The sequence below is a fragment of the Phoca vitulina genome, unplaced genomic scaffold (genome assembly GCF_004348235.1).
Source record: "Phoca vitulina isolate PV1807 unplaced genomic scaffold, GSC_HSeal_1.0 scaffold14, whole genome shotgun sequence".
NCBI classification, from domain to species: Eukaryota; Metazoa; Chordata; class Mammalia; order Carnivora; family Phocidae; genus Phoca; species Phoca vitulina.
In genome coordinates, this window is record NW_022589717.1 from 42,672,819 (window position 1) to 42,695,556 (window position 22,738).

Sequence of the window (22,738 nt, forward strand, 5' to 3'; positions counted from 1 at the left end):
AACATTATATTTAACATAATGCCTTCCTATATCCCTTTTCTATGATGAGCACATATTACATTTAATTAAGAAAAAAAAATTTATTAAAAAATCATATATTTTTTAGTATGTTCTGAGTCCTGGAGTCCATAGATCACTAAAGTTCATAAGAAACTGACATTTTAAAATAGGTGTCACAAAATATTGTTGTCTCCCATATGATCTATATTAATAGGTATACAAAACTTTATTTTATCCAATTTCATATCTCTAAATTATCTAAATATTAACTTGTGTTTTCTTCGTAGAAAAAATTTTCCTAAGTGCTAGCTTCACTATAGTCTCTGTTACTCTTTTAAGATTATACACACAAACATCAAGCTTACCTTCTCTAGTTGGCTGACAGAGATTATGGAAAAGGCCTTTTACAAGAAAACTGACAAAAACAAGATTAGAAGGCTCATGATAATGCAAATGTGATACAAGTCCAGCAAACCCCATTGGTTTACCTTCTTGATCTAAATAGCCCTAAAGAACAAAAATAATTTATTAGTTTGACTCAATACATCCATTAATTAATAACTAACTTATTAAGTGCTAGTTTAAAACAGTATTTAATGCCAGTATAAGAGAGATTGGTAATCGTTACCTGGCCCAGTTGCGATAATTATATCAAGTAAAGAAATATTCATCATTGAATATAACCTTCTAAAGACCACAATTAATTCAGCATGATAAAAAATAAAGATAGTGCCATTCCTATTTCACAAAAAGACAAAGGACAATCATACCTGTTTCACAAGGAATTGCAAAGAAAACAAGAAATAAAGTTTTAACATCTTCATGACTCTGGGTTTTTTGAAGGACAGCAATGAATGCTTTAGCACTGACAGCACCTTTAAAGAAGAATAATTCACACCATGTTAGTTTTATGAAATATATTTTTAAATAATAATATAAGTATATTATAATTTTAAATTTTTTCTTATGATGTTTTGACATCTTAAAAAAACCTTTTTGAAAAAAACAAACAAACAAACAAAAAACTTTTCTGGTTGGGAAGAGACTGTCCCTTCCCGGGCTAGCTAAATCCTAAAGATAACAACAACTTGCCTAAAAGCATGCCTATCATATACAAACCAACCAATCCCAAGTTTATACCCCCAACTACTTCCTTCCCTAATTCTCACACATCTAGTCAATACTTCTTGTGTCCTAAATCATCCCAGAGCAAGGTCCCAGGCAACAAGAGGCCACCTGCACAGCCCCAAACCCAGCAGAATTATTCAAACTAGCCTGTCCGGGGCGCCTGGGTGGCTCAGTCGTTAAGCGTCTGCCTTTGGCTCAGGTCACGATCCCAGAGTCCTGGAATTGAGCCCCACATCGGGCTCCTTGCTCCGCGGGAAGCCTGCTTCTCCCTCTCCCAGTCCCCTTGCTTGTGTTCCCTCTCTCGCTGTGTCTCTCTCTGTCAAATAAATAAATAAATAATCTTTTAAAAAAAATAAAAAATAAATAAACAAACTAGCCCGTCCTTAACTGCTTACTCTGCCCTGTCTTGCCTTTTCCATAGAAACTATAATAAAGGCAGGTCACCTAAACCTTCCTACAGCTCCTGTCTTTCTCCTGCTGACCAGCCTGGTACCCTTCACATATAGTCCCACATAGTGTGCCCTGACTCCTGTCTCTGAGGCTTATACTTTATTCTCCTGAAATTTACCTCTGTCTCCTCCCGTCGCTGCACCTATCACATAAAAGAATATAAAACAATAGGATAGATATTACCCATATCTATTATACCACACAGATTCCTGCAATATATAAGACTCAGTTAAATTTCACATTATTTGCTTTACCATCTTCTTACATGGCACATCCTTCAACAAATAGAACATATAAAACAGAATCATCAGAAATGACACATATTGCCAAAAATTCTGATAATGAATGTAAACCCAGTTTAAGAGCTTACAGCTCTAGGTTTATTCTAGAGGAAAACAAGATATGCTATTGCATTCCCTGCAGTGTTGTGGCAAAAATAATAGAACTAGGTTGATTAAAACAAAAGTAATAAAAATATTGCTTGGTTGGGGCACCTGGGTGGCTCAGTCGTTAAGCGTCTGCCTTCGGCTCAGGTCATGATCTCAGGGTCCTGGGATCAATCCCTGTGTCAGGCTCCATGCTTAGTGGGGAGTCTGTTTGAGGATTTCTGTCCCTCTCCTTCCGCCCCTCCCCCGCTCATGCTCTCTCTCTCTCTCTCTCTCTCTCTCTAAAATAGATAAGTCTTTAAAAAGAGAAAAAGAGGGGCGCCTGGGTGGCTCAGTCGTTAAGCGTCTGCCTTCGGCTCAGGTCATGACCCCAGGGTCCTGGGATCGAGCCCCGCATCGGGCTCCCTGCTCAGCGGGAAGCCTGCTTCTCCCTCTCTCACTCCCCCTGCTTGTGTTCCCTCTCTCGCTGTGTCTCTCTCTGTCAAATAAATAAATAATCTTTTAAAAAAATATTGCTTGGTTTTTGGGGTAAAACAGCACTGAGATAGCAGTTCAGATAACCTTTTAGCTGCCCACTAAAACATCTATGAGGTTCCAATAAAAGGAAAATTTCCTGACATCACCAAATTTAAGCCTGGCTACCATTAGGCCTGAGAGTTTGTAGAACCTGGGAAGAGTCTGTACTCATTGTAAGGCCAATGGACAATGTAAAAAGAAGGTGGGAGGATACAGATGAGAAAAAGAAGGGAGATAGGAAGGGGGACATGGTGTACCTCACCTTTACTCTAGGATGATTCTTTTTGAGAGTGCCAAAAATGCCCTTTCCTACTACCTCTCTCTCTCTCTCTGTTGCTCTACATTTAGTCATAGATGGCAACAGCAAGAAAACAGCTGAGTAGTAAGAGGGTGAGCAACTCATCGTGGTTCACTGTAATCTTAGAGATGTAGACACATAACTAAAGTCATATTAAGGTGGTAAGGACCCTGAGAGCAATGCATACCATAGTTTTTAGTGACGAATGACATCCACATGATCAATGTGGCAGTGAGACTGGCAAAAGTGGATCAATAACCTTTCAGTCCAGAAAATCTACGTAAGTTTAAAATCTACTAAACACTAACATTTGGGCCAAAAGCTATTCATCTAGCCTCACATTTAATAGGGTATTTGAATAGCACTTAGGTAGCCAGGGAGAAGCCAGAGTGAAATCATACATCCTATTCTTTGGCAATCCATCAGACTTAGAAAAATGTACCTATATTCAAAAGTGAGAAAATAGAAAAACCCACAATAGATCAACTCTTTATAAGAAAATTGATCACCTTCCTAAAATACTAAAATATGCTAAAAATATTTATTAAATGTCTATACCAGGAACTAAGACAACCATCTTTGGCCACAGAGTGCTTATATTCCAGTGGAAAATATAGAGAAAATAAATAAAAACATTGATAGATAGATAGATGATAGATAGATAGATAGAAAGATAGACAGATGATAGATGATAGATATTTGATGTTATGTAAGGAGTGATACATGCTATATATAAATGAATACGGATCATAGTGCAGCAGACAGGATATACATTTACAATTTAGAAAGCACAGTGGACAGTAGGCTTCACTGAGAGTAATGTTAGAGCAAAAACTGGAATGAGATAAAGGAGTGAGGTATGTAATGTGCCTGAAATATCCATGGAGCAGGGAGTGGGCTCATGTGGGAGAGCAGGAACAGGTTAGTTCAACAAGATAATCAGGGATCAGGTTCTGCAGAACCACCATAAAAACATTGGCTTTTACTCTTAAACAAAAAAAAAGGGGGGGAGCTGACCTATAAAAATTGTTTTCTTTATGCAGCAAAAAGTTTTTTGAAAAATTATTTGGCATCCTCAATGGATACCATAAGATATGACCTCTACAAGACAAGGCAAAACAGCATAAGGTAAATGGACAATTATAAATTGACATTAAAAATACTTTATTAATATGTAAAAGAGTGATATAAGAAATAGTGAAGAATTTCAGGAAATTAAAATTCCACATGTGTATTACTAAAGAGCAGAACTGAAACTCTGGAGAGCAGCATCAGCAATGTGAAAGATAAACTTCACATGTTTTCTCATAATGAAGAAAAACATAGCATTGGAGTACAGAAAAAGAATTTTTGATTTAAAAATTATAACACTTCCTGAAAAGAAATTGAAAAAATTAAAACAGAAGCAAATATCAAAGGTTTAATTTAAGATATCTCTTCTTAGTTCCAAAACTACTTGAGCATTATTCAATGCAAATGTATTTAGCAGTACTGAATCATACACTTAAAAATGGTTAAGATGGTAAATTTCATGTTATTTTTATTTTACCACAATTTTAAAAACTGAGCATGAAGCTTCCTATGAGCATGCTTCATGTAAGCATGGAAATTCAAAGTTCTTAGCATATAACTAAAACATCAATTTAAAAAATGACCCACAAAACAAGAAATCCTGGGGAAAAGAATTTTAAATATAAGGATTTTTTTAGAAGATTCATATAAATACATAGGCAGAAAAAAATCAAATTAACTACAAGAAAGCAGGAATTACATGGTTCCACAGGGGAGACTAAAAGAGTCTACTCCACTGTAACAGTACATGCCGGAGGTAATGAAACTGTCTTAGTTTGATGTGATGAGTAAAGAGAATATTCTAAGAATTTTATGTCCATACTTGAGCCTTTTATGTGTGAAGATTGCAGATAGATCTTCTCAAACATGCCATCAAACATGCCAAGGCAAAGAAAATAAACCACTCCAATAAACTTTCTTTAAAAATCTTTAAACGCTCGCTAAAAGATGTATTCTTCTCTCCAACACAGAAGTAAAAATTAAGTATGCAGAAATGGGGAAGTTTGGGTCTAAAATGATATGTGCCTGCTCTGTAGGACCATCAGCAACACAAGAGCCAACTCATCACGAAAGTCCTGAAAGAGTCCTCACATCAACAAACAGTATCTGATTTAATTGGGCATACTAATCAATATACGAAAACAATGCATCTTCATAAGGATGAAAACCAAGTTGTTTCATTATGAATTTTAAATCTTTCATTGTGAGATTAGACACAAAATATTTATCTCAGGAAAAACTTCAGGAAAAGTTTACAGTCATACCAATCAATATCTAATCAAATATATCAGTGTTTGAAAACCAAATGTACACCTATGCCAAAATACCAAAATGATAATATGACTGTCTTTGGATGATGAAACCTGGTATGGTTTTTGCTTTCTTTCAACCTTTTGCACTATGGTGAATTTGGATTACTTTGTTTTTTACAAAAAATAAACTCTTTTCTTATAAAATGATCACAACAAATCGTGTTCCTTTTGAAAATGGAATCTAATCCAGATCTTTTAAAATCTATAGCCAGGGGTGCCTAGGTGGCTCAGTGGGTTGAACATGTGACTCTTGATTTCACCTCAAGTCATGATCTCAGGGTCATGATCTCAGGGTTATGAGATCGAGCCCCGCATCAGGCTCTGTGCTCATCAGGGAGTCTGCTTAAGACTTCCTTTCCCTCTCCCTCTGCCCCTTCTCTCACTCATGCTCTCTGTCTCTGTCTCTCTCTCTCTCTGAGTAAATAAATAAAATCTTTAAAATATAAAATAAAATACAATCGATAGCCAGCACCCTTAACTACTATAGGACAATATCAATCACACATGAAAAAAGTAATCTTCAATTCCAAATGCCCATCCAGCACAAATTCTACGACTGATAGAGGAGACAAACAAAACTAATTATTATTCTCTCACTCTGCCCAACCCTATACTATGCAAGACATTGCAAAGCATAAAAAACTGATGAAACTGAAAAGTTATTGCTACAGATTTCTAAAGAAGAGCAAACCTAACCACAGCCAAGCCAGTAGTGAAGACTCTACCTCAGAAAATGTCAAGCACAGTACCTTTGCTTTAGCATCCTCTGGGTCATCTCCTTTGGAAGCCAGCAGCATGAGTCGCAGGACCAGGGTAATGCCGAGAGGGAATTGTCCTCTCAGTTCAGGAACATTGGATTTAATGAGTTTTTCTATTTTGGGCAATGGAATATCAAAGAAATACACATCTCCCAGCAGGTCTTGACCTCGTCTTCCAGCACGTCCAGACATCTGGAAACAGAAGAGAATCACAAAGTAAAACTTCCCTAAATACTTTCTCCATCACAGTATAAGAATTGAGCCTTTTACATGGGGTTGTAGCAAGTAAATTGTGCATATGTCCAACCATTATATAAACTGAAACTAAAATCCAATGGTGTAGCACTTAGGAAATTTACCATGGCTAAGACAGAGCTGAGAATGAGACATTTATCATTATTATACACTTATTTCATGCCAAAAATTGTGCTATATATTTATATCATGATATATAGATGAAACAGAGCACAAGAAGACTAGACCCTAATTTCAAATTCACTTACCACTGAACTAATTACACCAATTCTCTCCTTTCCCACTTCCTCTCCCTTGTTCCTTTCTCACACAGCAGTGTGTTGCATTACAAATCACCATAAAAATTGTGCACAAATTGAGGAATACATGAGTAAGATAAAATTCTGAAATTCTACTTGTAGCAAACAAACTCTTTATAGAAGTTGTATTAGTTCTCATATATTAAGTGCTGAGAAGGTGTTAAATCCTTTGAACTGTTTTTATACAGACCTCACAACAACAACCATATAAGGTAAATATAATCATTATCTCCATTTTATAATGTAGAAGTAGGATCATGAGGGATAGAAGAAACTTGTTTGTAGTCAAACACCAGAAAGTGGAGGATCCAACTCACACCCTGGCATTTTGGCTTCCAAGTTTATCATCTGAAACATCATAACACATAGGGTTCTGGAGAACCCTACTATGTGATTCCCAAAGATGATATGGGAGAGGAGAGCTCACGCAGAACACAGCCCCAGGAGGAGAGATCAGAAGGACAGGGGTTGGTAAAGTGGTGGGAAATAAGAGGGGTGTTATATTGGATAGGAACAAGGCCTACAAGAATAAGAAGTAAGTGTTTAGAGAGAAAGAGAGGGGGGCATTTTGATAAAAACTTGAATATTGGCTGATACCTAAAAATGATGCTGCTAGCAGAAATATTCATCAAATATTCCTGAGCAGGGAAGCCATATGAAGACACACTATACTGTGTACAGGACATAGCAAAGTAAGGAGAATTGAAAATCAAAAGAACCGTTTTAATAATACAAGGCCAAGAATGTATGATGAGAGATAGTGAAGACAGAAATTGCAAGGCAAAATCAAATACATGTAAGAGAATAAAGAAGTGGGCTTAACTCCAGAGTGCAAAATCATGTGCACAGGAAATGAACGAGTAAACATCCATCTAGCACCTTTGATATGTATCTTTCTTACAAATAACTTCATTTAATTCTTGCAAATGTTGTGGGATAGTAACTGTCACCCCTATTCTGGAGATAGGAAAAAAAGGATCAGGCAGTTCAGTTGTCTCACCCAAAGTCACATATCTGGTTAGTGAAGGCCACATAATTCTGCGCTCATGTGCCTACCACTAGACTACAGCTAATCAAGAGAGTCAGGCACGAATGAATGCCAGGGTGTGCTAGCACATGAATTGCAATATATTTGTAAACTAACAGCTCACATTTTTTACCATTTTATGGCCGTACTTTCATAATGAAATAGTGAGTGTATGCATATTGTAATACCTGTCTGTAATTTAAAGCATCCAGATAGATTGAGTTTTGAGCAAAAACCACAGATTTACAAGGCATGTTGATTCCTAAAGCAAGTGTCCCAGTAGCTGTCACCACCTAGAAAGAGAATAAATCAATTCTTCATGAAAGAGCATTTCAATAGAATGCCATATAGTTACTGAAACTCTCTGCACTTCAATTGAACCCCAGTGGGAAAGCCAAAGATGCTCTATTTGATATTGGACCTCCACACTGACAAGAGTACCTGGCACTTGACAGGTGTTCAGTAACTATTTCTTAATGAATGACTAAAAAAGGGAATTTCCTCATGGCAGGGTATTAATACTTTTACAAACCACCTTCTGGGATATTGCCTACTTCATCCACTACAATTTATTTGTGAAGGTTATTTCTATGGGGATAACATATCTTGTAATAAGGGCAAAACAAAGTTTCATTTTTCCCCCCTGAATTGCCTTGACAACTGACCAAAAATGGGAGTAGGGCAAACTTTAAGTTTCTTAAATGATCCAACTTTTGCTCATTCTCTCATATAATGTTGGGTATTTCTAATGGCCCTCTCTTTCTCTTTACATTGATTGTCATATACGCCATGGCTTAATGTTAATGTTTCAGTATATGGAATAATTCTCTCTAATTATTCTGTAACTGAGACCTATACATCTGTGAAAATGAAACACACCATTTATTAACTATTTTTCTAAAGTTCTTTAATAAAAACAAAAATGGGAAAAGTAAGAACATTAAATTTATACTATAAGTAGAATAAATACCTTTTTAAAAATGTGCTCTCTATAACAAAGCTATCACTATTTCCATATTGCCTTCTCTAGAGTGATCTAATTATTCATTCATTAAATCAATAGTAATTAAGCCACTACTATTTAACATATACTATTTTAGACACAAGATATGCCGATCAAAATAGGTGTGCCTCTTTTCCTCAATTTATAAGCATGTAGAAAATTTTGTCTCTAGTTACTGACCTTTTTTTTAAAAGAATGTATTTATTTATTTGAGAGATAGAGAGCTTGAGTGGAAAGGAGGGGCAGAAGGAGAGGGAGAAGCAGACTCCCTGTCAAGCAGGGAGCACGACTCAGGGCTCAATTCCAGGACCCCGGGATCAGGACCTGAGCTGAAGGCAAAATATTGAGGAAAGTTAAAAGGTGATTTTTTAATCTGGATAAAAACCAAAATATATTATTAACAACTTTGCTTAGCTTTTCTCTTAACTAATAACAAGTTTTTTATTTACTTTAAAAGTCAATAATTAGAAGGGTGCCTGGGTGGCTCAGTCGTTAAGCGTCTGTCTTCGGCTCAAGTCATGATCCTAGGGTCCTGGGATCCAGCCCCACATCAGGCTCTCTTCTCAGTGAGAAGTCTGCTTCCCCCACTCCCTCTCCCTCTGTGCTCTCTCTCTCTCTCTCAAATAAATAAAATCTTTAAAAAATACTACCTAGGGTTTTATCCTCTCATTCTCTCCTCTCTCCATCCCCCTGCTTTTGAGCTCTCTCTCACTCTCTCTCTCTCACATACACAAATATAATATACATCACACAAAAAATTTTATATGGATAATTTAAAAAACTCAGAGGCTATCCTTAAATATTACTCAAGATCTAAACTAAGAAATTATGTTAATCCTCCATGTAGATTTATCGAGACTATCCCCATGCATCCTCATGTAAGATAATAAATAAAACATAATAAGCGTTGGTTTTCAAGCTATTTAAGGTAATCGTCCTCTTGTCCACTATGAGTGATGGGAGAGAGAGCATTTAGGAATGACTCATCTAAAAACTGCCAAAATACGCAGTGGGTCCTGAGGAAGTGATACATTCTTGCTCTTACTTCAGCTATTATACTGAGAAAAGATTTGACCAAAACCGATTATAAGTGTCCTCTAAGCCCATGAAAGAACGTTTGTAACCAAAATTATATGAACAGCTGACAAAATTCCCTAGATATTATAAATGAAAAAGCAAGGGATTGTTGTTCCAAGATCATAATAGGTATACTTCATTATAGAAATATCTGTATCTGTTTAGGGAATATTTTAATTCTTGACAAAGACATAAACTACATGATAAACTTCAAACCCCCTCCCTCAATTAAATGAGATGGAAGGATATGCAGTGATATCATGAGTTGTAAAAAAAAATAAATAAAAGATAAAATAATAAAATAATGAATAAAATATAATTAGATGAGAAAAAAAGTTACTATTTTCTCCTTTCATGGACATTCACTTTCATACAGACACAGCTTCAACTTTTAGAATGAAAAAATTTACCTACCCTAATAAAACCTTTCCTAAAAAGAATCTCAACTAACTGCTTTTCTTTGAAGTTTAAAGAGCTGTGATGATATCCAATACCCCTTCTTGCCAAAGCCCTCAGCTCTGCACCCTTTCTTGTGAATTTTACTCGATCAAACACCATCTGCAAAGTCTGAAAGAAACAACAGTATTAGGGATTTTGATCATTTATCTAAGTTTAATTTAAATCAGAATAAAATATTTAAAGAAAGTAGCAGTCATACTGTGTAATAGTTTGACTAAACGAAGCAACTACTTGAAATTGACTTTACATGAGTACAAAGAACATTTTATGGCAGCAACAGTAACTATAGGAAATATTCCCAAATTTTTGAACAGACTGTCTCTCACCGTTTCACCCCACTTCAGGGGTGAATAGTACTGACAAAACAGTAGACAAAACACCCAGAGGAGGTGTGAGTGTATGACCTGCTCTTGCCTGAGGGAAGTCAGTTCTCTACTGGAGCCTTACAAGTTCTCCCTAGGGACAGAGAGAGAGAGAGAGAGAGAGAGAGAGGGACTTCTCCAGGAAGGCAGAGTGGGCTCCTTACCCCATATCGTCTGGGAGTGCTTACTTCTCACTGTAAATCAGTCACAAATGGCCTAAAAAATAACCATTCCCTAGGGGGGAAATCCACTTGTGTAGAGAGTTATACGTACAAAAACAAACACTGCTTATGAGAGGGCGAAAAAAAAGAAAGAAAAAAAAAACCCTAAGCATCCAAAAGCAAAAGACACTTCGGTTGTGTAGTCATCCACGCAATGGAATATTGAGGAGCCATTCAAATGATGATATAAATTCATGGTTATTAAAAAGGAAGAAACTATGAAGTTTACAAAAAAAAATATACAATAGAACTGTGTGTGTGAGTGTGTGTGTGTGTGTGTGTGTGTGTGTGTGTAGTCACAAATGAAAAAGATATAAAGGGTTCATCCAGAAGGGCAGTGTTTACTTCTGATTGATGACATTGTTTTTATTGTTACTAATTTGTATTTTCAAATTCATCTACCATAAGCATGAATTGTTTGCATTAAAAAAAATTTTACGGAAAAAATGGCATAGCGCTTTTATATTTCAATGTCTTTTGGTAGAATGTTTTAACTATAATATAGACAGCTTCTGATTTTGACAAATTCTGTGTACATTATTTAAATGGTATTGTACCACATGTACACAAATATTCAAATGAGGTGTATGGGATTTAAGTCTAGAATTCAGGCTGTGAAAAAGCCTTTCTGTGAAAGAAAAAATAATAAAAGGACAGACCCTCTCAGGAGTTAATTGTTAACAAGCAAGAGATAACCTATAAAACTTCTCCTGTCCTTTTTAGACATGCTCTGCAGAGCCCTCAAGACTTATGTGTAACTAGAAGGTCACATAGAGAGAATTCTATTCTATTAGAGATTGCATTTAGTTATTACATTCAGCACTGTCTATAACTGAGAAATAATGGTTGATGAGTGAAGTCATTTCCTGGAGGAGTATTTTATTCCAAGCACTGACCTCAGTGTCTATAGCTTTTTGATTAGCATATGTGCACTCCTGAGGGATTTCCAGGTTCTTCTCTAAAGTCTTGAGTAGATTATTATGTTCAGCTTCATGTATTAGGATTTGATCCATTTTTCTGGGATTTTTCTGGCTTTTTTCATCTCTGTTTGTAAAAATAAATTTTAAATAATGAATAGTCAGATTTGGCTATCATCATGAGCCCAAGACTTCCTAGATTCCCTCATCACCCAGACATTCACTTCTATATACATCTGTACTATTTTGACTCAGACTTCCTCTTCTAATGCTCTTCCTCATTAGCCTCTGGGACTTGGGGTCCTTCAGTAAACATTTCCCTATGTACCCATATCTTCCCTGAATGTTCCCTCCCCTCCTTGCTGCAAGTAGCCTTCTTACCAAATCCAATTCTCCCCAGATGACCTTGTTTCCCCTTGCTAAAGTGGTAATCATTTTCTCTTTTTCAGCCTTTAGGACACCAGGCTTGGAGGTAAGGTAAGTGTCCCCCCCTTGCTCCACATTGCCAATTTCAGGCCATTGTCCTTTCCTTGTGGTAGAGGCTACAACAGCTCTGAGTTTGGTTGCTAAGGAAGGGCTCTCAGCTACACTGTTCCCTGGAGAATTGTCCTCAACCTACAAGAGCTTCCTAGAAATGCCTGTGAGGTTACAACCTCTCTTGGGAGAGAGGAAGAAGCCTAAGGCCAGTAACTAATATGAGGTACAAAAATCAGCCACCTGGACCCAAGCTGGGACAATTCTGTGATGCTCCCAGATCTCTCTATTGGACGAGGCTTAGGCATGCACATCCATGCATATTTTCTTTACTTTCTCCCCCTCCCCTTTTATTTTTGCTTCCTTCACTTTCCCACAGGTCCCTCATAAGCACAGCCTTTCAATAAATCACCAACACAGATATCCCCATCTCAGAGTGTGCTAGTAAGGAATCTTACCTCAGACACGGTTGCATAAACCCTGGCTATGTCATCAGACCATATTATCCATTATCCCTCAATGTAACGGCCTTTTATAGATACCCAGATCACTTACCCTTTCTTTAATATTTTTCACTTTGTCTCTTAGCTGTGAATTTAAGACAACTCCAAATATGAGAAGTATCTCATCGCTAAGAGCTCCCACCTCCAACTAACATTACCCTTAATTCAAGGGAGAATGATATGACCATGGAAAGGCTTGGCCCTAATGTTTGGAAAGCATGGGGCAGGGTACTAATGGAGGCCCACATATTGTTGTTTAACTATAAGTTTTGAATCAAGGTAACAAACTGCCAAATAAAATATATTCTCTCCTTCTACCTTAATAAATATAGCTCCATAATAATGTGGAATTTAAAAGGGTGAGAATGAGGGGCACCTGGGTGGCTCAGTCGTTAAGCGTCTGCCTTCGGCTCAGGTCATGATCCCAGGGTCCTGGGATAGAGCCCCGCATCGGGCTCCCTGCTCTGCAGGGAGCCTGCTTCTCCCTCTCCTACTCACCCTGCTTGTGTTCCCTCTCTCGCTGTCTCTCTCTCTGTTAAATAAATAAATAAAATATTTTATAAATAAATAAATAAATAAATAAATAAATAAATAAAAAAGTGAGAATGAGCTCCGGGTGGCCACGCCTCCTAATATCCACTGACTCCTAACATTATAGGAACAGATGCAGATAGAAGAGGGTCAGAGTGGTACTCTCCAAAACACAGGGCCCCCTCTTACTCTCCATATAATGATGGTACTGAACAAGGTATTAAAACATCTTTTATATTTTTATAGTTTGAATTGTTGGTCACTAATCCAATTTGAAATGATGCCCTGAAGAAAAGTTGTCTAAAGATCAGTTACTGAAAAGGCTCATACTTCCTATGCTGTCCCTATCTGGGCTCTTCACCTCCCTCTACTTCCAAGGAAACAGCACAACAGGCAGAGGGAAGATAAGAAGAAAGGTCAGCAGCAAATTATAGCTTGCTCTAAAATTTGAGAAATCTGAATCAGAGAAGCTCTAAAAACTGTGTCTACTTTGAAGAAATATCTGAGTTTTTTGATTGCTCAGATTCATTTAAAATATTTATGAAATGACTATTACCTACCAAACAACGTGCTGAGCACTGCAGATAAAAAGAGGAAAATACTAATAATGTAGAAAAAAGAAAGACAAATGAAAAATAACAGTAATGCATTATAATAACTGATCTACTAAATACTGAAAATGTAACAAGGACACAGAGAAAAAGAGTACTAAATTTAACTGGGAATTACAGCAAGATTCAGAGAAGAGATAGCAAAATTACAAGTATAAGCTTTGGGGGCAATCAGAAAGGAGTGTACCTAAGGCAGATGGATCAGATCATGGAAAAACATAGAGGTAGAAGAACAGGTCATGTAAGAGAACCATAAATGTTGATTATTATCAGAAGGGAGTGGTAGGAAGTAAAACTGGAAAAGTTAGGGCAAAGCCCAAAACCTGTTGACATACCAACAACATCCAAAAAATTTAGACTTTATCATCAAAGCAAGGAAGAAGGAAGAAAGAATATTGAACATTGGATAATTTAATTAATTTGAATGTTAGCAAGAGCAATTGTTAGCTACACTGGAGAGTAGGGAACCCTAAGGTTCTGGAGTCTAAAAAAAAGACCCTTGCAATCATTCAAGGAAGACATAATAAGCATCTACATCAGGCAGCAAATAAGATAGAATAATAGGGAGACAATAAACATCTTGAAGTAGAGTTGTCAGGATTAGACATGAGAACAAGGAAGAGGAGTCAAAAGCAAAGTTCTATCAAGCATAAAACTGGCATTTCAATCAATTCTCAAATTCATTCGATGTTCACTTATGTGACCGTGATGATAAATCAGTGACACCTCCATATTGTGACCCAAGACAGCGTGTTTTGACTTTGTTCTGAGGACTGACTGAGAGTTGGAGTCACATATGCTTATTTTGAGGGATGATTATGTCAGGTACATAATCCACCAATACTGATAAGCTGTGGTCCTGCCTCTCTGAAGTCCCAAATGAGACTCATCTATGCAACTAAAGAATATGTATATAAATATTATGACCACTTATCTTTATCCCATTCTCCCACCCAAATTTACACAATTTGCAAATAAGTTCAAGCAATAACTAGAACTTCTTTGTAGCACATTCAATCTATGTTTCCGATTCGACTTGTGGAGTATTTTAACCCTTTAACCACTAATTTGTTTCATTAAATACTTACATTGTCTTTTGTTTCTCAATGGATTTTCTAACTTTTCGAAGTTTGTTAATCATGTCATAGGCTTCTTTATCAGCTTTAGGAGGTCTTTGTCTCCTTTGCTTTCTCTCCAGGAAACTTCTCACACATATAGCTGTTTGTTCTACATCTCTTAAGTTGAATCTACAAGCAAATGAAAAGACCACTTGCCTTGAAAACAGTGTCATAAATAAAATTCAAATCATATTTCCATCTACTGTTAACATCCTGACATATACCTGTTGAGATTTTAATATCCATCTTTATGAGTTTTATCCTGAATAGGCACACAAGGTATTCTGGGTCAGCAGACTCCTTATTAACTACATTATAGTAAACGGTTAGTTCCTCTCTTTGTTGAGACCTTACCCCTGAGGCAACAATGAGAGCCCATGAATATTTTTCCTGTAAGAGTAGGTAAAATACTCCACAGGTAATGGACAGAGAACAATGGATTTTCTCTATTTATATACAGAAAAGGGATTGCCTCCCCAAAACAAGGTGAGAAAAAGAAGTTTAAAAACAAAAAAGAATTATGCTCTTTTATTTGTATTGTTGTAGTTGCTTTTGTATTTAATTCCACTCAAATTTAGGCCTTTCTCCTAATAGAATCAAAGGCCCTTAGCATTATATAAATATGTGTAAGTTCAGATTACACAAATCTTTTGTGAATTTTAGAGACTCCTTTGTTTTTTTCCATTTTTATTGAAATATAATTGACATGTAACATTGTGTAAGTTTAAGGTGTACAGCATGATGATATGATACATCTGCATATCACAAAGTGATTACCATAATAAGGTCAGTTAACACATCTATCACCTCTGGTGGCTGCCTTTTGTGTTAGTCTGAAAAGATTTAAGATCTACTCTTTTAGCAACATTGAAGTGTACAATACAGTATTATTAGCTATAGTCAACATGCTATACATTATATCCCCAGAACTTATTCATCTTATAACAGGAAGTTTGTACCCTTTGACCAACATCTCTCCATTTCTCTCACTCCTACCCCCTTGAGACCCTGGCAACCACCAATCTACTCTCTGTTTCTATGAGTTCAGCTTTTTTAGATTCTATATATAAGTGAGATCATACAGTAAAATTTTGCTCTTAGGCAGGAATGGTATACTGATGAAGTAAGGATTAAATAAATGGCAGTCTATGACACATGGCAAGAAATTTTATATAGTAGACAATAAAATAATAAAGTTAGTAAACACTTAAACATGTTATTTTTCAGACACTAAGTATCATAAATATATTAATTCATTTTGTACTCACAATCACCCTATGAGGAAAGCACCATTATTTTCCCTATTTCATAGATGAGAAAATGGATATATAAAGAGATTAAGTGATCTGTCCAGGATTCCACAGCTTGTATGTGGAGAGTCTGGCCTCCAAAGCCCATGTTCTTAGTCATGAAATCATGTTACTTCTTTTTTTATTTTAATGCAATTTACTTCATCTAGGTGTACATTCTGTATGAAATGGCATCATTTTCATCATAGAACTTCATGTTTTAAAATCTAGATCACTTGGGGGAGGGAGGAGCAAGATGGCGGAGGAGTAGGAGACCTAAATTTCCTCTGGTCCCAGGAATTCAGCTAGATAGGGATCAAACCATTCTGAACACCTACGAACTCAACAGGATATCAAAGAAAAGAACAGTAACAACTCTCTGAACAGAAAAGCGACCACTTTCTGGAAGGTAGGACGAAAGGAGAAGTGAATCTGAAGTGATATTCGGGAAGATAGATGGCGGGGGAGGGGGCCTCAGTCAGCCACTACCAGCAAGTGATAGAGCCACGGAGCATAAAATCTGAACTTTTAGAAGTCGGCTTCGCTGAGGGACATGGCTCCAGTGGCTAAAGGGGGGGTGGAACCCTCACTGAGACAGTGTGGTCTCAGGACCCTCAGGGTCACAGAAAGACCAGGGGTGCCTGAGTGCGGCAGAGCTCCCAGGTATCAGAGCGGGGAAGCCGGCTGCAAAGACAGAGCAGAGGAGTGGGCTCTCAGCTCGGGGTTGCCATAAACCGTGATCCGTGGCACAGTCAGGCCACTGCTCCTCCAGCAGGGACACAACAAGCTGCAGATCCGGGGAGACTCCCCTTCCTCCCCTGGGAACAGCGGTGTGGGAGCGCACCACAGGAATCTGCTGGGTTTGGAGACTCTACACGGGGGTCGGGTACCAAAGATAGAAACGCTTGGTAGCAGGCCGGGTGAGCACGGAGTTCGGCCAGAGACCAGGGAGATGGGAGTGATTGACTGCTTTTCTCTGAGGGCTCACTGAGGAGTGGGGCCCTGAGTTCTCAGCTCCTCTGGGGTGGAGATTGGGAAGCCTGCATTTCACTCTTGTCCTCCAAAGCTGTATAGAAAGCTTGCAGGGAACAAAAGCTACAGAGAGCTAACCAAGCTGATTGCTTAGCCCAGACCAGCAAGGGCAGGGCAATTCCGCCTCCAGCAAAGACATTTGGGAACCATGGCAACAGGCCCCTCCCCCAGAAGATCGGCAAGAACAGCCAGCCAAGACCAAGTTTACCGATCAATGAAAACGGCAGAACTCCAGCACTAAGGAATACCGCACATAGAATTCACAGCTTTTTTCCCATGACTCTTTAGTCTTTCAAAGTTTTTTTTTTAACTTTCTTTTTCTTTTTTTTTGAATTTTTCTTTTTCCCTTTTTCAACCAACATCTTATCAGTCCCTTTTTTAAAAATCTTTTTTATTTTTCATTTTTAGAGTCATATTCTATCCCTTCATAGTAGTTAACCTTATTTTTGGTGTATATATATATATATGGTTCTCTCTTTAAAATTTTGGGATACAGTTTCTTCTAACAGACCAAAATATACCTTAAATCTCTAGTGTATGGCTTTGTCCTAGTCACCTGCCTGATCACATTCTCTCCCTTTTTCTTTTTTTAAATCCTCTTCTTTCTTTTTTCAACCAACTTCTTATCAATTCCTTTTATAAAGTCTTTTACAATTTTCATCTTTACAGTCATATTCCATCCCTTCATTGTATTTACCCTTATTTTTCTACATATATAGGTTTTTCTTTCTTTAAAATTTTGGGAGGCACTTTCTTCTAACAATCCAAAATACACCCAAAATCTAGCGTGTGGCACTGATCTATGCACCAGACTGAACATATTTGATCATATTCTGTTTTTTTGGGGGGGGGGGGGGGTTGCTTGTTAGTTTGTTTTTATCTTTTTCTTTTTCTTTTTTCTTTTTTTCCCTTTCTTTTCCCCCGGTTTCAGGTCTCTTCTGATTTGTTTAGTGTATATTTTTCTGGGGTCGTTGTTACCCTGTTAGCATTCTGTTCTCTCATTCATCTATTCTCCTCTGGACAAAATGACAAGATGGAAAAAATCACCTCAAAAGAAAGAACAAGAGGCAGTAATGACTGCCAGGGACCTAATCAATATGGACATTAGTAAGATGTCGGAAATAGAGTTCAGAATGACAATTTTAAAGATACTAGCTGGGCTTGAAAAAAGCATGGAAGATATTAAAGAAACTCTTTCTGGAGAAATAAAAGAACTAAAATCTACCAAGTCGAAATCAAAAAGGCTATTAATGAGGTGCAAACAAAATAGGAAGCTCTAACTGCTAGGATAAATGAGGCAGAAGAGAGAATTAGTGATATAGAAGACCAAATGATGGAAAATAAAGAAGCTGAGGAAAAAGAGAGATAAACAACTATTGGATCATGAGGGCAGAATTTGAGAGATAAATGAAACCATAAGATGAAACAATATTAGAATAATTGGGATCCCAGGAGAAGAAGAAAGAGAGAGAGGGGAAGAAGGTATATTGGAGTAAATTATAGCAAAGAACTTCCCTAATTTGGGGAAGGAAAGAGGCATCAAAATCCAGGAGGCACAGAGAATGCCCCTCAAAATCAATAAAAATAGGTCAACACCCCAACATCTAATAGTAAAACTTACAAGTCTCAGAGACAAAGAGAAAATCCTGAAAGCAGCTCGGGACAAGAAGTCTGTAACCTACAATGGTAGAAACATTAGATTGGCAACAGACCTATCCACAGAGACCTGGCAGGCCAGAAAGGACTGGCAGGATATATTCAGAGCACTAAATGAGAAAAATATGCAGCCAAGAATACTATATCTAGCTAGGCTGCCATTGAAAATAGAAGGAGAGATAAAAAGCTTCCAGAACAAACAAAAACTAAAGGAATTTGCAAACACGAAACCAGCCCTACAAGAAATATTGAAAGGGGTCCTCTAAGCAAAGAGAGAGCCTAAAGGTAACATAGACTAGAAAGGAACAGAGACAATATACAGTAACAGTCACCTTACAGGCAATACAATGACACTGAATTCCTATCTTTCAATAGTTACCCTGAATGTAAATGGGCTAAATGCCCCAATCAAAATACACAGGGTAACAGATTGGATAAAAAAACAAGACTCATCGATATGCTGTGTGCAAGAGATTCATTTTAGACCCAAAGACACCTCCAGATTGAAAGTGAGGGGGTGGAAAACCATTTCCCATGCTAATGCACATCAAAAGAAAGCTGGGGTGGCAATCCTTACATCAGACAAATTAGATTTTAAACCAAAGACTATAATAAGAGATGAGGAAGGACACTATATCCTACTTAAAGGGTTATCCAACAAAAAGATCTAACAATTGTAAATATCTATGCCCCTAAATGGGAGCAGCCAATTATATAAGCCAATTAATAACAAAAGCAAAGAAACACATTGACAACAATACAATAATAGTGGGGGACTTTAACACCCCCCTCACTGAAATGGACAGATCATCTAAGCAAAAGATCAACAAGGAAATAAAGACTTTAAATGACACACTGGACCAAATGGACTTCAAAGATATATTCAGAACATTCCATCCCAAAACAACAGAATACACATTCTTCTCTAGTGCCCATGGAACATTCTCCAGAATAGATCACATCCTAGGTCACAAATCAGGTCTCAACCGGTACCAAAAGATTGAGATCATTCCCTGCATATCTTCAGACGACAGTGCTTTGAAACTAGAACTCAATCACAAGAGGAAAGTCAGAAAAAACTCAAATACATGGAGGCTAAAGAGCATCCTACTAAAGAATGAATGGGTCAACCAGGAAATTAAAGAAGAATTTAAAAAATTCATGGAAACAAATGAAAATGAAAACACGACCGTTCAAAATCTTTGGGATGCAGCAAAGGCAGTCCTAAGAGGAAAGTATATAGCAATACAACCCTTTCTCAAGAAACAAGAAAGGTCTCAAATACACAACCTAACCCTACACCTAAAGGAGCTGGAGAAAGAACAGCAAATAAAGCCTAAACCCAGCAGGAGAAGAGAAATAATAAAGATCAGAGCAGAAATCAAAATGAACTAGAAACCAAAAGAACAGTAGAACAGATCAACAAAACTAGGAGCTGATTCTTTGAAGGAATTAACAAGGTTGATAAACCCCTGGCCAGACTTATCAAAAAGAAAAGAGAAATGACCCAAATAAATAAAATCATGAATGAAAGAGGAGAGATCACAACCAACACCAAAGAAATACAAACAATTATAAGAACATATTATGAGCAACTCTATGCCAGCAAATTAGATAACCTGGAAGAAATGGATGCATTCCTAGAGATGTATCAACTACCAAAACTGAACCAGGAAGAAATAGAAAACTTGAACAGACCTATAACCACTAAGGAAATTGAAGCAGTCATCAAAAATCTCCCAACAAACAAAAGCCCAGGGCCAGATGGCTTCCCAGGGGAATTCTACCAAGCATTTAAAGAAGAATTAATACCTACTCTTCTGAAACTGTTCCAAAAAATAGAAATGGAAGGAAATTTTCCAAACTCATTTTATGAGGCCACCATTACCTTGATCCCAAAACCAGACAAAGACCCCATCAAAAAGGAGAATTACAGACCAATATCCTTGATGAACACAGATGCAAAAATTCTCACCAAAATACTAGCCAATAGGATCCAACAGTACATTAAAAGGATTATTCACCACGACCAAGTGGGATTTATCCCTGGGCTGCAAGGTTGGTTCAACATCTGCAAATCAATCAATGTGATACAATACATTGATAAAAGAAATAACAAGAACCATATGATCCTCTCAATAGATGCAGAAAAAGCATTTGACAAAGTACAGCATCCTTTCTTGATCAAAACTCTTCGGAGTATAGGGATAGAGGGTACATACCTCAATATCATAAAAGCCATTTATGAAAAACCCACAGCGAATAACATTCTCAATGGGGAAGAACTGAGAGCTTTCCCCCTAAGGTCAGGAACAAGGCAGGGATGTCCACTATCACCACTGCTATTCAACATAGTATTAGAAGTACTAGCCACAGCAATCAGACAACAAAAAGAAATAAAAGGCATCCAAATCGGCAAAGAAGAGTCAAACTCTCACTCTTTGCAGATGATATGATACTTTATGTGGAAAACCCAAAAGACTCCACCCCAAAACTGCTAGAACTCATACAGGAATTCAGTAAAGTGGCAGGATATAAAATCAATCCACAGAAATCAGTGGCATTTCTATACACCAACAACAAGTCAGAAGAAAGAGAAATTAAGGAGTTGATCCCATTTACAATTGCACCCAAAACCATAAGATACCTAGGAATAAATCTAACCAAAGAGGCAAAGAATCTGTACTCAGAAATCTATAAAATACTCATGAAAGAAATTGAGGAAGACACAAAGAAATGGAAAAACGTTTCATGCTCATGGATTGGAAGAACAAATATTGTGAAGATGTCAATGCTACCTAGAGCAATCTATACATTTAATGCATCCCTATCAAAATACCATCCACTTTTTTCAAAGAAATGGAACAAATAATCCTAAAATTTGTATGGAACCAGAAATGACCCCGAATAGCCAGAGGAATGTTGAAAAAGAAAAGCAAAGCTGGTGGCATCACAATTCCGGACTTCAAGCTCTATTACAAAGCTGTCATCATCAAGACAGTATGGTACTGGCACAAAAATGGACACATAGATCAATGGAACAGAATAGAGAGCCATGAAATGGACCCTCAGCTCTAGGGTCAACTAATCTTCGACAAAGCAGGAAAGAATGTCCAATGGAAACAAGACAGTCTCTTCAACAAATGGTGTTGGGAAAATTGGACAGCCACATGCAGAAGAATGAAACTGGACCATTTCCTTACACCACACACAAAAATAAACTCAAAATGGTTGAAAGACCTCAATGTGAGACAGGAGTCATCAAAATCCTAATGGAGAACACAGGCAGCAACCTCTTCGACCTCAGCTGCAGCAACTTCTTCCTAGAAACATGGCCAAAGGCAAGGGAAGCAAGGGCAAAAATGAACTATTGGGACTTCATCAAGATAAAACTTTTGCACAGCAAAAGAAACAGTCAACAAAACCAAAAGACAACCGACAGAATGGGAGACAATATTTGCAAATGACATATCAGATAAAGGGCTAGTATCCAAAATCTATAAAGAACTTATCAAACTCAACACCCAAACAACAAATGATCCAATCCAGAAATGGGCAGACGACATGAACAGACATTTTTCCCAAGAAGACATCCAAATGGCCAACAGACACATGAAAAAGTGCTCAACATCGCTCGGCATCAGGGAAATCCAAATCAAAACCTCAGTGAGATATCACCTCACACCAGTCAGAATGGCTAAAAATAACAAGTCAGGAAATGACAGACGTTGGCTGGTATGCGGAGAAAGGGGAACCCTCCTACACTGTTGGTGGGAAGGCAAGTTGGTGCAGCCACTCTGGAAAACAGCATGGAGGTTCCTCAAAAAGTTGAAAATAGAGCTACCCTATGACCCAGCAATTGCACCACTGGGTATTTACCCCAAAGATAAAAATGTAGGGATCCGAAAGGGTACGTGCACCCCGATGTTTATAGCAGCAATGTCCACAATAGCCAAACTATGGAAAGAGCCAAGATGTCCATCG

At 37.5% G+C, this 22,738-nt stretch overlaps 1 protein-coding gene across 12 annotated transcripts in view; it reads right to left on the reverse strand.

The window, feature by feature from the left end:
• LOC116637607 (probable ATP-dependent RNA helicase DDX60) overlaps positions 1 to 22,738 on the reverse strand; it is a 110,808-nt gene that overhangs the window by 24,002 nt on the left and 64,068 nt on the right. For all 12 annotated transcript variants that reach the window (XM_032413163.1, XM_032413165.1, XM_032413164.1 and 9 more), the window contains 7 exons: positions 14,748 to 14,906; positions 11,520 to 11,667; positions 9,996 to 10,148; positions 7,690 to 7,794; positions 5,912 to 6,112; positions 771 to 875; positions 366 to 507 (listed from right to left, as the gene is read on the reverse strand). In XM_032413163.1, the coding sequence (XP_032269054.1) occupies positions 366 to 507; positions 771 to 875; positions 5,912 to 6,112; positions 7,690 to 7,794; positions 9,996 to 10,148; positions 11,520 to 11,667; positions 14,748 to 14,906 (1,013 nt within the window). The remainder of the gene's footprint in view (positions 1 to 365; positions 508 to 770; positions 876 to 5,911; positions 6,113 to 7,689; positions 7,795 to 9,995; positions 10,149 to 11,519; positions 11,668 to 14,747; positions 14,907 to 22,738) is intronic.